The sequence below is a fragment of the Ctenocephalides felis genome, unplaced genomic scaffold, assembly GCF_003426905.1.
Source record: "Ctenocephalides felis isolate EL2017-DRISC unplaced genomic scaffold, ASM342690v1 CF-g0.4_SCAFFOLD_01886, whole genome shotgun sequence".
NCBI lineage: Eukaryota > Metazoa > Arthropoda > Insecta > Siphonaptera > Pulicidae > Ctenocephalides > Ctenocephalides felis.
This window is the reverse complement of record NW_020538040.1, coordinates 59,823,122-59,839,218: the sequence shown is the minus strand read 5'-3', so window position 1 is coordinate 59,839,218 and position 16,097 is coordinate 59,823,122. Positions and strand designations below refer to the sequence as shown.

The window sequence follows — 16,097 nt, the reverse complement described above, 5'->3', positions numbered from 1 at the left end:
ATTAAGACCAAGTACTCTATCGTTATACCAAGTAAATCGTCTAATTTTAATTTTAACAAACGTCAAAAAAACTACTCATTTTCTCAAACTTTTATGATTTTTTAAAATTAAACTACTTGTCGTAAGGGCGTAATATTTCAGTAAGTTCTATAAGACCATGATATATATCGCCCAAAAAAGTTCCATAAAAATCGGCTTAATTTTTTTCTTCAACAGTTAATTACAAGAAAACGACTCGGTAGATATTCACCTAAAACTAATCAGTATCATTCCCAACTAATTTCTTTCAAACAGTTTTTGATTTTTTAAAATCGATTCGGTAGTATGAGCTTAAATGTCGACGGAAAGTTTACCACATTTTTCCAAATGACAAAGAAACGGTTTGGCAGATTGTCGCACAAAACTGACAAACGATAGTCCTCATCGAGATACATCGAATGGCTCTTAAATTTTTGAAATCGGTCTAGCGGTTTTTGAGAAAACGTCGATTTACGGCAAAAAATCTGTTCACATACACACACACACACTTTGGTCTCATTCGATTCGGAATGGCTTGAAAGGTCGATAAAACATAAAATTTGCGAATCGGATTTTTTGGTGAAAACAAACTTCTCCTTCGGGAACTTAATTACTTTTAGCGTTCGTTTTTTTTGAATTATTTTTATATAATAGGGGAGACTGATTACGGTTGTTTCAGGGTACGGTAAGAGTCACGAAGATTTCTTGCTAACTTTGTTTAAAAAATTGTGTTTCGTTATATATTGTTATATTATATTCATAAGCTTTGTTTAAATGATTATGTTGTATTGAGTTACTTATTTCTGACAATAAAAGTCGTTATGAACCATTTTGGTGTATATACTTATTGTTTTTAATCTATTTTTATGCTTGTCACAACCGTCCTTGGGGTGTGGGTGGTTGTGCCACTGGCCCTTTTTTGTATGATATAATTTTATGATAAATCATCGTATTTAAGGACCGTATTTCCACGTAGACAAATGTTCAAATTACTATTTAATTCACCATTCTAAATATGGTGAAATAATTTAACCATTTAGCTGGGAGAATTTTACTAAAATAACAAATTATTGCTGATCCAACGGTACCCTGTTTCGCTGCTTCAAAAATAAATGCAGAAATAAAGCAGTTTTCGGATTTTACCGAATAATCAGCATTATTAATATCGGAGTTGCATAATACTGCGTGCATAATAATCCGCAAACGGATTGCAAATTATGAAGCTTAAATATTATTTCCCTATATATTTTCACCTTCTCCAGCGCTATCTTAATTTATTCGAATTGGTGATAGTGAGAAAATAACATTGCACTATAAAAGCTTTTATCCTTATTCCCTATAATTTCACTAGAATTTTTGATAAGCCATAATGTATTCACATTCGAACACATTGAATTCGTGTATTTTTAATGTTAATAACAAATATATTATTACACAAAAAGTTTTTGTGTAATTTACGTATATTATTTTGGGAATATAATTCTGTCAAGAATTGATTTTAGCTATTTCGCGCTCAGAATACAAATTTATTTATAAAGTGGCATTAATTTGGCATTGGAGTTATATTCGGAAATAAATTTAATAATTGAATAATATTAGCTATTAAAAATATATAATAAAAGACTTTCAGCTAAATTAAAATTCTATTCGAAAATAAATTTAATTATTCCATAATATTGGCTATTAAAAATTTACCATTAAATATTATATAGGTTAAATTAAAATTAAATTGGGAAATAAATTTATTAAGTCAGTTATATTGGCGATCAAAAATTTTTATTGAAAGATTTAAATGAATAATAACACAGGTCCACAAAAAAGTTATCTGTATTGGGTGTACGACATATGTTTTTTAATGTTGAACACGAATCTAAAGTCAAAATTGTGAGCCAAATGGACAATCTAGTAATTCTTCTATATAATAATTAAAATATTTCAATTTCTGTCGTTCCTTTTTACTTTAAATGATTGAGTTTAAATGATCAGTTGAGTTTTTTTGTATAATTTAGCAGTAACTTGCAATCGAATATCTGAAAATATGTTTAAATATTACTGCAGTTATATTAATAAAGAAAAAACATTTTGAAAAATTCCTACTTAATAGATTATTTAGGTAAAAAGGGCCAGGAAACGACAGAAATTATAAGATTTTAATTATAAATGATAAGAATTACTAGTACGGATTTTTCGTTGCTTTTTTATTTATTTTTTTTTTCGATTTTTTGTCATTTAACCCCTAATTTTGAGTTTAAACTCATGTTCAGCGGTAAAACTACATTGGAAAACATATGCCGCACACCCAAAACAGACATCTTTTTTTGTGTAATTAATAGTCATTTGTATTTTCCGTAATAGTAAAATATAAAATTAGGCAAAATGAATTAGTTTAAAATCTGCTTTCTATTGCTTCCGAAAGCAATAATAGTGAATATTAAGAAAAAAGCAAGTATGTGAATATTAAGAGCAAAAACTTTAATGTAAATCTCAAATAAATAAGTATTATAAAGTTCATGTAATATTTTCGCACATTCGAATAATTTCAAATGTTAATCCTTAACATTATTTAAGTTTTGAGAAGGTATTAAAATAAATTATAATATAATAATTTGATTATGCTAGAGCTTTAAACTTTTATAACTTTGGTAATATTAGCCGATTTATCGTATTCTAATAATAGAAGTACACGCTCTTAGTTTCTTAAATTAATCTTAATTTGTTCAATATCCAATCAGACGATATCCACATCATGAAAATATAATAATGTCAAATATTTCAAATTTTATTTACATTTATGAATTACAATCTGTCGTTATAAACAACATTCAATAATTTTAATGGTTTATTAAATAAGGAAAAAAGGTCGAAAGGTCACCCAGTGGTTATCCGATTCGATGTTGGATATGTTTAGTTTATAGATGTAGTCATGATGTGAAAAAGCCTACGAGTAATTGTACATATTATAGAATTACTAAAGGATATCAAAAAGGGGCCGTTTTCTTCTGAGCCGTTCGATGCCATGGTTTTTTACTAAATTTCTGGTCATGATATTTGGATTGTGCTAAATTTCTTTCTTAACTGTGTTCATCTGTATAAACCAACCAATTTGAGACATACTTGGGTGCGTTTATAATTTCTTCCAAAATCTTGTTTTGAAATCTTTTAATTATGGCGATCTTGGATTTGCGAGCCGTTCCCCAAAGCTGTATTCCGTACGTCCAAATTGGTTCAAATAATTTTATAATAACAATTCTTTGTTTGAATTCGTGAATATTGGAATATTGTGTAAACAAACTTAAATGAAATTTCTGTACATTTTTACATGTTCGTAAATCATATCTCGTGCTCGTCCTGGCTTAACTATTTAGGAACTCAGAAATTTATAAAAGTTCCAAAGTCAGGGCAACTAATTAATTTATATATATACACACATATATATATATATATATATATATATATATATATAAATCGTTTTATTTCTAGAATGCGTCTGAAGAATGCAACAAAAACACTTTGAAAGTGTGCAGCACTCCCGTGACACAGAAAAGTTCCCTGTTCCAGAGTTCGACAAAAAACGGCGAAATTCAGGTAATTAAGATCATTTATCTTTCACTCATGAGTGGACATATAGCAATATAATATATATATATATATATATATATATAATATATATATATATATATAAATATATATATATATATATATATATATATATATATCTGTGTGTGAGTGTGTGTGTCATATGCGCCCGCGTGTATTATATATGGCAAGAATAAAGTAGTTTGTTCTTCCATTATTGCACAACATATCGAACATTTAATATCAAAATGTTTCGCAATCGTACTCCCCTCTGGCAAGGTGGAAAACTTTTTCTTTTTCAATAATAATCACCAGATGACATGATATATTGTGATGCGACTTTAAAAAAAGTTCACAGGTGTCGTCGAAATAAACGAATTGATTTCAATTTATTGGAGAAATGTTCTTACCCGAAGGTAAAAGAGGAATGGCTATTATAACCTTTATACGAGCCTGGTATTTTTAAATTATGCAAAAAATATATGTTATAGGAAAGCTTTCCAATATATCAAATCATGTAGTAGGATTGGAAATATTTCACATAAATTGATATCTCAAAATGTATGTATTGATATCTCAAATGAAAATAAATATATGCGGCTCGTTATAATCAGGGAAAAATCCTAAGTTGTAATTTTTACATCAAAATATATTTGATAGATGTTTATATGCTAGCCATTTATATTTCTCATAAAAAACAATTATATACTTTAAATTAGTTTTTATATTATATAAATATAAACAACCAATCTCGATAGTTCAACGTAGATGCCTCCGAAAATAAAGTTTGATGAAAAATAGTTTAAAAAAATTTTCCACTTTTTTTAACACCTTTGCATTTTGTGAATAGCTTGATAAATCATAAACAATCAACATGATAGTAATATGCAAGAACTCGTAATAGGATTGAAATCATTTCATGTAGGTCAAAATGTATGATTACGAGTAAAAAATAAATACATCATTACATGCGACTTGCGACTATAATTTTGAACAAATTCTTGATTTAGAATTTTTGTAGAGCTAAAAATATTCAATAGATGTTAATTTTCTAGTCAATTATATTTTGCGCAATAAAATTAATGTTTTGATATTATTAACTTCCAGTAGTAATCGCAAGAAATCGAAAATAGAAATTTGTATATATCTTTGCGTTTCAAATAAGGGAAAATTGATGAATGTGTGTGTGTATGTGCGGATACAATTTTTCGTCGACGATTTTGAGAACACGGATCCACCGATTTGAATGATTCAAAAAATATATCAATGGGAGACGTGCTGTTTAGTTTTTGGCAAAGGCAGGTCCAGCCGTTTCGAGCAAAAGTGCCAGGAATGGTAATTCAGCGTCCAATTTGAAAGATTCAAGAAACATTTTACTTGTATTGGAAAAATTGAATAAATTTTTAAAAAGACATGTTCAGCGGTTTTGGAGATTCGAGGACGAAAGTAAAAAAATGCCATTTTGCAAATTATCAGAAATTTTATGATTTTATTAATAAATATAAATTTTGTTTATATTTCTATTGGTTCCGTGCCAGGATTTATAATGCTTACCCGTTGCAACGCAGCGCGATTGTTTCTAATTTTTTATTCAGTCATCAAAAAATTAAAAAACTCTTAAAAATTTTGAATTACGGTACGGGATGTTCTTGCAAATTGCCATAAGGCACGATGCCATTCAATAGTTTTCAATATTATATAAACAATTTTAAATTTACTCGGTACAGGACCCTAAACACGTGATCAACAATCTGTATACAGTTCTCTAAGAAATATAGATAATTCGATGTAGAAGTGTCTTCTAAAAATAAAGTTTGATGAAAAATAGTTTTGAAATTCTTTCCACTTTTTATAACACCTCTTCATGTTTTGAACAGCTTGATAAATCATAAATAATCAACATGACTGTAACACTATTCGCATCTGTAATTTCCACTTCATATATTTTGATAGATGTTGGAATTTTTAAAGTGAGTGAATAATATTTTACATAAACACACTCGATACCCATGTTTTCTTTGAATGTTAATTATAAAGAAACGAATTTTAAAGGAAACTTTATCAAATGTTGTGCGATCTGCAAAATCGCACAACATTTGATAAAGTTTCCTTTAAATTTTTATTGATTTAGAAGTAGGGTAAAGCGGAGCCTAAAGACCCGCGAGTAAAAAGGTCCACCACCTATATCTCAAAAACAAGTGAAGTTAAGAATTTTTTAACAACAATATTTTAAAGTAGAAGGAAAAATATGCGTATCGAGAAAAAATGGCAATTTTTGAAAATCCATAACAAAATTGTTGTTTAGTTTATGTTTAGTTTAGTTTACGAGTCCTTAATATAATTTTTAAGTATACGTTATTTAATTGTTTATTTAGTAGAAAAGGTGTGAACAAATAAACCTGGCACAGGTGTAAATGTAAGCAGTAAAAAGTAGTAAAAAAAGTAAAAAAAATAAAAAAAAGCAATTTTACAGGAGATAAATTAAATAAATAGTCATTTCAACTTTGCTGATGACAATTTCTGACAAAATACTAGATCAAGGTTATACACAGTGTTTTCTCTGTAAAAATGTACCAAAAAAGTTTTTATTTTGCATTGATTAAATAATGTAGCTATTATTTCGTAAAATTCCTTTAAAATCACCCGCCCATGGGGTGAAAAGAACAAGGTGACAAATTTTTGAAAAACAGCAAAAAACACATTTCTTCAATGATGAATTATCTAGGAGTTTTACTGAACATAATTAGATAGTTGTTTGTTTGATATGTGTTATTTGTTGTGATATAGTCAGTTCGGTTTTCACAATATAATTGCTCAAAGTCAAATTGTATTTTTATGTCCCGCCCTACCCTATTTTAATAGACAACATAATATATTAATGTTATTTAATTACATGCAAAACTTTAGTGCGTCGTAACTTTAAGCATACAATATGAAATCTTCGCAAATATCCTGTTCCGTGAATTTATGCATTAATGAAACTACAATGTATTAAATTTCACGCAATCTCCGAATTTGTAAAATTGAACATCGTCAGCCGTTCTAGAGCTTTGCTCCAGGTTCATTTGCATATGAACTGTGCCGCCTGTGAATTCATTATACATAACAAATATGGATTCAAAATTCTAATTGAATTTCAAAATATTCATTTTGGAATGTCACAAAGTGCCAGTCGTATGGTTGTAACTGATGGTACAGAACCCGGAATTGTACAACAAGTCGCAAAAAAATGCAACATTTTTAGTCTGGTAGAAAATAATTTTTATTGAACATTAAACCTACCATTGCTGGTCAAACTGGCCGTTTTCTTTTTCAAACGTTAAAATACAATTATCAAATTATATAACAATTCTTAGAATGTATTAACAATCTTCTTCGCTCTTTGATTCTAGTCATTTTCTATATTTTCTGAAAAAAAATATGTTATGTGACCTGACTACCGCGGTCGGTCAATATGACCGCTGGAAAATTATGTTATATGGGAAGTCGTTTCAGTCGAAGAGAAGGTACAGATTTACACAATATATACCAAATAAGCCAGACAAATTTAGAACAACGTTCTGGTTGGTGTACGAAGTCAATAGTAAATATATAATAGTTGGGTTTCTCTATTCGGGAAAGGATAAAATGAAAGATTATTCAATTCCATTCGGAAAGTTCGTTGTTTTTAAACTGATGAATTCTTTCACAGATTTTGAATCAAATTGTATAAATTAAATTTTTATTACTCTTACACTAAGGCGAAAAAAGTTCAAATATAACTCAATGGTAATATGAGAAAGGAGCAAACGTATAGCGGAAATTATTAAATTTTGTATTAGAACAAAACTCAAAGTAGAAGGTGCAACAGACCAAATAGCAAATAAATGTGACAAGAAGTCGAAAAGTTGTAGGACGCCACGACTTCGGGTATTTTTCAATATTTTGGACCTAGCTGGATAAGATAAGAGTAGATTTTGTATAAGGAAACAATAAGTGAAAACATTAACAAGAAGGAATTTTTGTTTCAATTAGCTTTCTGAAAAAACTTATGTTTTTACCAACATTGCCCACAAGTTCGGAATTGTGCGTACGAAAAACATGTTAAATAAAATTTTGTAAAAGTTATAGAACAACAACTATATTTGTGTTAAATGCACATTTCAGGCTCAAATAATTTGTAAACTAGTGGTATATGGCACCGTGCCAAGGAAAATTGCTGGAATTTCCCGTACCGTAACGAAAAGTTCGAGGAATATTAAATGTTTTCAAATACATTATTTTGAATTAATACTGTAACATTGTCTAATATTTATAAGAATTATATCAACTGAACTGCAAAGTTAAGATTATTCATTTAAAGTATATAAGTGAGCTTTCGAATTTTAGCAATTAATTATTTAGAATTAAAATTAAACACTGAATTATTTTCGATATACAAAAAAAATTATATTTCAAAAAGACTATAATGTCCTTGAAATAAGATCCAAAGAAAAAAAGATGAAGTATGTTTGTTCTAACAAGTTTTTATCTTAATTAAATTAAGAAATTAATTAATTTTATTTATATTAACATGATCAATGTACCGAATTCCTTTTAAAGAGGAAAAATAGGTTTTTCTGTTCGATTTCTTTTAATAATTATTATTACTTGTATACAGATAGATCTTTTTGTTTGTTATTTTTCTGTACGTTGAACATTAGTAGTTAATTACCAATAATTTGTTTTGTTTTATTATAACATGTATATCTTGTCCTTTTTGTGTGAAAATCATATAGATAAAGAAAAATCTAACTTTTTATTATTATTTTTATTGACCTCGCTTACTTAGAGCATTTATCTACCTACGACTTCAATTTTAATATTATATACTATCTTTATAAATTCTATACTATATATATATTCTATACTATCTTTTATTTATATCCTATTCTATCATTTTTTTTTGCTGTTTACAGTAAATTTTTTCATTCTATTTTTTTTTTAATCTGATCTTTTGGAATTATAATCTTGCTTTATAGTTATTGTTTGTAACCTATTTTATGCCTCCACACCCTAGGGATGGTTGTGAAACTCTCCTTTTTTTTGTATGTTTGATTTTATGACTAATACATCGTATTTAAGAACAGATTTCCTCATGGACAAATATTTAAATTACCATTTAACTTACTTTTCTCCCAGCTAATTAGTTAATTTAAATTATTTTTAGAAATTATATAAAAATAGAATTGGATGAAATTTAATGAGTTTTTTTATTTTACTTACATTAAGCAACAAATCAATCATTATATGAATTGAATAATAAAATATTTAACTTTTTAATGAAATGCGGTCAATTTGACCGCACGCGGTAAGAATAGATATACAATATTGTAGCCAGGCTTAGATTTAATTACAATTTGAAATGCAAGCTATAACAATTTTTTCATGTTGATACAGAATCCCAAGTTAGGTAAAGTAATAACACTTTATTTTCTGAACAAACTACAAAAGTTTCGCGTTATTTTAAAACGTAAAAATGAACCTTTTTATATTTGATTCTATTTACAATTTGTATACCTTGCCCTTCGGAAAGTAAAAATTGAAATATCAGCGTCGTGTTTTATATGTGTATCTTTTCCCCCACGTCGGGTGTTCATTATTACATGAAGACGTGCAAGACTTTACAACAAAGAAAAACAAATCTAAAATACACGGTGCTTTTAGCATCTGAGCGAAAACCTATAAAAAGTTATCACTCTTGAAACATATCTGAACTTTTTCGATATCAATCTTTTTAAATCTGTTGAATTTGATATCAAATAAAACCCTTTTAGTTATTTTAATATTACTTTATTATTTCAGTTTTTTTTAACTGTTTTATGAAAAATACTTGATGTGACATCTTGACAAATTATCTAAATGAAAGAAAAATTCAATAATATAGAATCAAACTAGCAATGAGACAAACTAACTGTTGATATTGTCACTACTTTTTGAAATAAATAAAATTAACTATCAAATTGAAATTTGAAATATTCATATATTATACTAAACTTTATATCGTACGAAACTACCAAGAAAAGTAAAACATAATGAGTGTTGGAAACTTTTAAAAATTTATAAAACGAAACTTCAAGAACTCGATGTTTTAATTTCTTCGAGCCAAACGAAAGTTTTGGGGCATTACTTCTCATTTCATGGGTAAAACTTGAAAACCATTATGTAGAAGTTACGGAGCCTTAGACTATTAAATAAAATGAAGATTTATAGTTTTATACTATCTAGAATCCAGTGTAATAGTTAAAGACTCTTAGTTAGTACTAGTTTTAAAATTTCTTGTTTCCGTATGTCAAACTAACAAAAATGTTCTAATACTTTGTACGAAATTTTCAAGAAAACTAAAACGGTATTTTTAAATTACATAAAAAGTTTTGCTGGATTTGTTTGAAAAATTGTTAGTTAATTTTATTTTATTTTTATTATGTGAATATGAATTTTATAAATTGTTACAATTCCTAGAAAAAAAACTGACTATTTAACTTATAATCAACAGTGATAATGCAAATCCGGGACAGAGAAGAAGGCTATTTACGCTAAATAACTTAGATATGATCTAAAATAAGACTTAATAATATGAGATACAATAAACATCCGTTTTTGTTGTGAAGGTAATTTTTTTTAACGGAATTAGTAAGAATGAGTGCAAAACTTTTTATATGTTTTGTAATGTTTTTTTCGCTTTTAAGCTTTGTATAAAACACCTAACAATTTTCTCCTTAATTAAGTTTTGTAAAGAATATCGCTTTTTGTGTGTTTAATTCAATTCGAGTCTTTTCACTTGTTCGAGAGTTTTTTTTTTTGTAGTTTTTGCATTTTGCTAAATTTGGAAATGTAAGTTCGAAATTATTAAAGTGAGAGGCTATTTTAACCCAATTTAGATTTTTGCATTCAGCAATTATTTTCAGTCGTATATATCATTTTCGGATATTTGATAAGTTATTAACTTCTCGTAGGGTAGTTATAGTAATGGGCCGAAAATCGAAAATAAATTTTTTTGCATTTCTCCGCATTTTGAAGGTTTCTGAACATTTTGGCATACCTCAAAAAATGGATGAGTGTGTGTTTTGCGTGTTCGCATTTTATTGTTCACGTTTTCGGGCGCACGGATCAACCAATTTGAATGGCTAAAAAAACATTCGATTCCTATTGATGGGGAGATGTGCTGATTAGTTTTTGGCAAATGCAGCCGTTATGGAGATAAAGAGCAATGAGTGCAGAAAATAGAAATCGAGATTTTGAGCATCCGATTTGAATGATCAAACATTCAAAGACAGGCACAGCCATTTCGAAGATACTGAGCTAAATTTACAAAAAATAACAGTTTTTGAGAGAAATAAGCATCCGAAATGAATGATTTAAAAAACTTTTTGCTTGTGTTGACAAAACAATTGCTTTTGGAAAAAAATCATTTCAATTTCTTTTGTATATCGAAAATAATTCAGATTTCAATTTTAATTCTGGCTAAAGTTTTGAATCTCACTTATATACTTTAAATAAATATTTTTGATTTTGTGATTCAGTTTATATAATTCTTATTAATATTAGACAATGTTACAGTATTGATAATAATCTATTTGAAAACATTTAATATTCCTCAAACATTTCGTACGGGAAGTTCCGGCAATTTGCCTCAAGGCACGATGCCATACAACACCAGTTGTGTGTTTAATTCAATTCGAGTCTTTTCACTTGTTCGAAAGTTTTTTTTCGTAGTTTTTGTATTTTGGTAAATTTGGTAAGTTCGAAATTATTGAAGTGAGAGGCTATTTTAACCCACTTTTAGATTTTTGCATTCAGCAATTATTTTCAGCCGTAATGCATAGTTTCATATAAGCAATATTGACGTATATGTCATTTTCGGATATTTGATGATTCAAATACAAAGATTCAAATTCAACTTATACCTACTTTTCATAAATTCGGCGCAATTGAAAAATAAAACTAGAAACCAGGACAATTATTGCTTCTAGAAAAACCAGGGACCCAATGTGGAAATCCGAGACTGTCACTGCCAAACCAAGATGTATGATCACCTTCTAATGTGCACATGCCAAATATTTAATTATATTATATTATCCTTATATTATTCTTTTCCAACTTAACTCCGCCTAGCCTGTCTTTCGTAGAAACCAATAAATTCTTTACATTAGCAACATGATCACTGGCGTTTAGCGGTTATTCTCTTTTTCTGAAAATATATCAAACGCTTACATACTGAACTTGTTTCCAAGTATGCCAAAATGTTCGCATGTGTATATTAGAACAAATTGTAATTTTTCGAAGGTAATAAATAAATTATGCTTGTAAATTCTCTATAACGAAACTTTAATTATCCTCCTTGTTATTTGGGACGTAAGGTGTCATGGTTGACGAATGGACGGACAGTCTGTTACAAATCATTTCAATGGGTTAATATTTGATGATTTCAGGTGCTGCAGAGTTCGCCGCAATCGATGATCAGGTGCCGCGCGCCGTCCATCGGCGTCGATGTCGACATGGTCTCAGAATTTGACCCAAGCAGCTCAGATTCTGGAGTCGTAAGATATTTTTAATGCTTTTACTATGTGCGCATGTTATCATGATAGTACCAGTAAAATGTATATTTATATACATATGGAGGTATGTGATAACTGATAATGTTTGTTTATGTTGTTTTGTATTCCCATAAAATACTGGTAGCAAAGGTAAATTATGAGAAGCGTATGATTATAAGTGTTCGACGTGTTAGATTAAGAATTAATGATTGTTTATCATATTTCCTCTTGTATATACTCATTTGTTTTCTAATTTTGTATATTTCTATGTTTTTAGCGATCGTGGAGTTTTCAATATTATTAGTATGTTTGAATAAGTGCATGCTGTATTGAATTATGACGCGTCGCATCGTAATGACTGTTAAGCGCTGTAATGTTTTGACATTGTATATGCGTGGTAAGATTTACTATCATGCTTTCAATGTTTTTAGTATTTGATTTGAATATTTTATATATGATGTACTATTCAAGTACTCATCAATATACGTGCTTATATAAATAGCCGTTGTGCATGGTTGTGCTACTTTTTTTGATACTGTAATTTGCTATCAAATAAATTCAAATATGCCATCTTACCATTATACTCTAGTTATAAGTGAAAACGATTCAACTGATCTAGGTAAGCCGCTGTGCAGTAGTTAAGCCATTGAAATTTCGTCTGTGCCAGCCAATATTTGGCCGAAAAACTCACCACAAAGCCAAAATAAAACAAACTGATGAGAGTCTACAGCAAATCAAACAAAGTGAATTGCACGATTTATCTCTAGAATCGGCCGATAAAGAAGGTATTACAACTGAATCTATAAAGTTGAGATCGGGACCTGGCGAATTCGGTGTGCACGCGGGCCAAATGTGTGCGCAGCCTGTCGAAGTTATAAAGAGGGTGCAAAAACCTAGAGACCCCGAAAGAGAAAAGAAAAGAATAGCACGCAAGAAGGAGAAGCGGGCTACTCTGATTTTAGGACTAATTATGGGCAGTTTTATCGCCTGCTGGCTTCCTTTCTTCTTCCTGTAAGTAAATACTTTACAAGTACAAATAAATACGTACACTGAACATAGGTAGAACGCGGTAAAAATCAATTTGTTACACAAAAAAAATTAAAAATGGATAAAATTAATTAAGATTAGAAAATATTAAGTTCTATACGAAAGTTATGTTTATTAACTTCCCGAAGGAGAAGTTTATGTTTTCATCAAAAAATCCGAATGGCTAAATTTATGTTTTCTCGACGTTTCAAGCCATTCTGAATCGAATGAGACCAAATTTGGAAAAAGTATGTGTGTGTGTGTATGTGTGAACAGATTTTTTGCCGTAAATCGACGTTTTCTCAAAAACGACTGGACCGATTTCAAAAATTTAAAAGCCATTCGATGTATCTCGATGAGGACTATTGTTTATCAGTTTTGTACGACGATCGGCCAAGCCGTTTCTTTATAAATCGCAGAAGAGTGAAACATTTTTCGTCTACGTTTTAGCCCGCAGTTCTGAATCGATTTTGAAAATTCAAAAATCGTTCAAAAGATATTGGTTGGAAATCGTGTTAATTAGTTTTTGGTAGAGATCGGCGTTTTCTTGTAATATGGTGTTAAAAAAATTTTTTCGACGATTTTTATTAGTATTTTTTGACGGTAGATACCATAGTATTCTAGATCATACTAAAATATTACGGCCCTACGGCAACTCGTTTAGCTTTAAAAATTTGTGCTCGATGATAAAAACGATTTTTTTAACTGCTGAATTAAATTCGTCTACTAATAACATGTTCCGTAATTAATTTAAGCCTCTGTAGGCCCGCGTAACTTTCAGATCACATTAGAAACTTTTCGATATTTTACTGAATAATTACGACTTTTTTCGTGAGATGATGCATACATCTTAATTCTATAACGTTGCCAAGACAACCAATATCAATATTAATGATCTTTGCTAGACTGAAATAACATTCCCATACATAGAAGTGCGAACCTTATAGGGCGGTGTGACTTGGAAGTCACATATTTTTTTACCAAAAAATTGTTTAAGCTGCATTTTCTTTTTTCATTTGCATATATAGGCCCATAAATACAGATTTTTTCTTCCTCTATTTTTTTTAGTAAAACAAAAATTCGACCCATAGAGACTTAGGAAAAGTATAAGTATGTGTGGATCATATTCTTTGAATAAATATTCCATAATATACAAAGATAATAGTTTCCTAAACATGTAAGCTCCAGCATAATAAAGAAAACAAAACATTCGGATCAATTATTCTATCTTTGGAAACTCAATAAATTATATTCAATGTTTTAGCTATGTCCTATTATTTTCATAATTGATGAAATAATATCTATTTAATCTTTCTTGCAGATATATATTAACTCCATGCTGCCCATCGTGCAACGTACCAGAAAGCGCATTTGCCATTGCGTTCTGGCTGGGTTATACCAACTCTGCGTTAAATCCAGTAATCTATACTATATTCAACAAAGACTTTAGAAGGTAAGTAATTAAAAATTAATTAATAGTACGTATATATATATATATATATATATATATATATATGTATATATATACATATACATATACATATACATATAGGAGAGGTACGGACAAAATGATATGGTGTTTTGTTTTTTAAATGATATTCATTTATTTAATGATATCATAACCATTCAAGTCTCAATTACTTTTGCTTATCTTTGATTGACTATCGTTAGATAGTATTTTAATTAAGTAGGAACTGAAATAATATATTTATTAAAGAAAATTGCAACCTATACGAGTAGTACGAACAAAATTACATATAAGTTAAGGACATACTGAGACGCTAATTTTTAAAAAAGCAGTACACGAATAAATTATTTCATATTCTTTGGGACATTAGCACATAAAGCATGAAAACAAAGGGTAAAAGTCATACATTGTAATCAATCTTCGCCGGGCTCAGAACATAAAAAGAGGATTTTGCAACAAACGCAAGCAGAGCAAAGCTCTTCTTTATACCGGGGGATCTTTCGGTTTGTTTTTAGCAATTATTTTTTGCATACTTGGAGTAAAAGTTAAAAGCCAATCATTCTTGGAAAGTAAACAGAAAATCAGAATTATCAACTTACAACAAATTACTTATATATAAGCCGGTGATCAAACCCGTGTGGACTTACAGAATTCAACTTTGGGGTACTGCTAAAAAGAGCAATTTAAACATAATACAACGTGCACAAAACAAATTCTTGCGGCAAATATTAAACGCTTCTCGCTACACGCCAACATGGATCCTCCACAAAGACACAGGTATACCTACAATTCAAGAACATATATCAATGGTTGCCATTAATTATAAGAACAGAATAGATACAGAATAGTCCATCCTAACCAACTAGTATGTCGTTTATACCAGAAAGGCCAGCCGACCAGATTTAAAGGAAAAATACCTGGAGACCTAATATAATTTAATTAACTATAATACTTTCATTTTACTACATTTTATTGCTTTTTTTATTATATTAGCTCTAGTGGATACGCCAACGAGGGCATCTACTAATTTGTAAACAACTTGTCAGCATTCTCTGCTTAATGTCAATATATATACAGATTGCAAAATGAAATTGAAATTGAAAAAAAATCTGGAAAGTTTTAATTTTTTTTCTTAGACCTGTAATGCTTTCCAAATAGTACTATGTCACTTTATTCAATGACGCTCAACATCTGACAGGGTTCTTGCTTTCTCCGTGTTATACAGTCACCAAAACATTAATCAAACTATACAATTTTTAAATAAAGCCTCTGTCGTTTTGTCCATATATACCATTTAGTCCGTATTTCTCCTACATGTATAAATTTATGTATGCATGCATATATATGTCATTGATTTGTTTCCAGAGCGTTTAGAAGAATCTTATTTAAGTGATGATCACATCGCGTCTATTGCTGAGAAATTGGCAAAATCGAGTGCAACTAGATGAACAGTG

General features: G+C 29.2%; 2 protein-coding genes across 3 annotated transcripts in view; one reads left to right on the top strand and one right to left on the bottom strand.

Moving 5' to 3' along the window:
* Nucleotides 1-16,097, bottom strand: part of LOC113378603 (Y+L amino acid transporter 2) — a 74,472-nt gene that overhangs the window by 25,268 nt on the left and 33,107 nt on the right. The window lies entirely within an intron of this gene.
* LOC113375160 (alpha-2Db adrenergic receptor-like) lies at nucleotides 5,496-15,670 on the top strand. The gene is made up of 5 exons (XM_026615110.1): nucleotides 5,496-5,564; nucleotides 12,045-12,152; nucleotides 12,769-13,160; nucleotides 14,497-14,628; nucleotides 15,637-15,670. The coding sequence occupies exons 1-5, from the start codon at nucleotides 5,496-5,498 to the stop codon at nucleotides 15,668-15,670; spliced, it is 735 nt and encodes a 244-aa protein (XP_026470895.1).

Coding starts and splice junctions, on each gene's coding strand:
- LOC113375160 (XM_026615110.1), top strand. CDS start 5,496: ATGACTGTAACACTATTCGCATCTGTAATTTCCACTTCATATATTTTG. Junction 5,565..12,044: donor TAGATGTTGGAATTTTTAAA/GTGAGTGAATAA, acceptor TGATGATTTCAG/GTGCTGCAGAGTTCGCCGCA. Junction 13,161..14,496: donor TGGCTTCCTTTCTTCTTCCT/GTAAGTAAATAC, acceptor TCTTTCTTGCAG/ATATATATTAACTCCATGCT.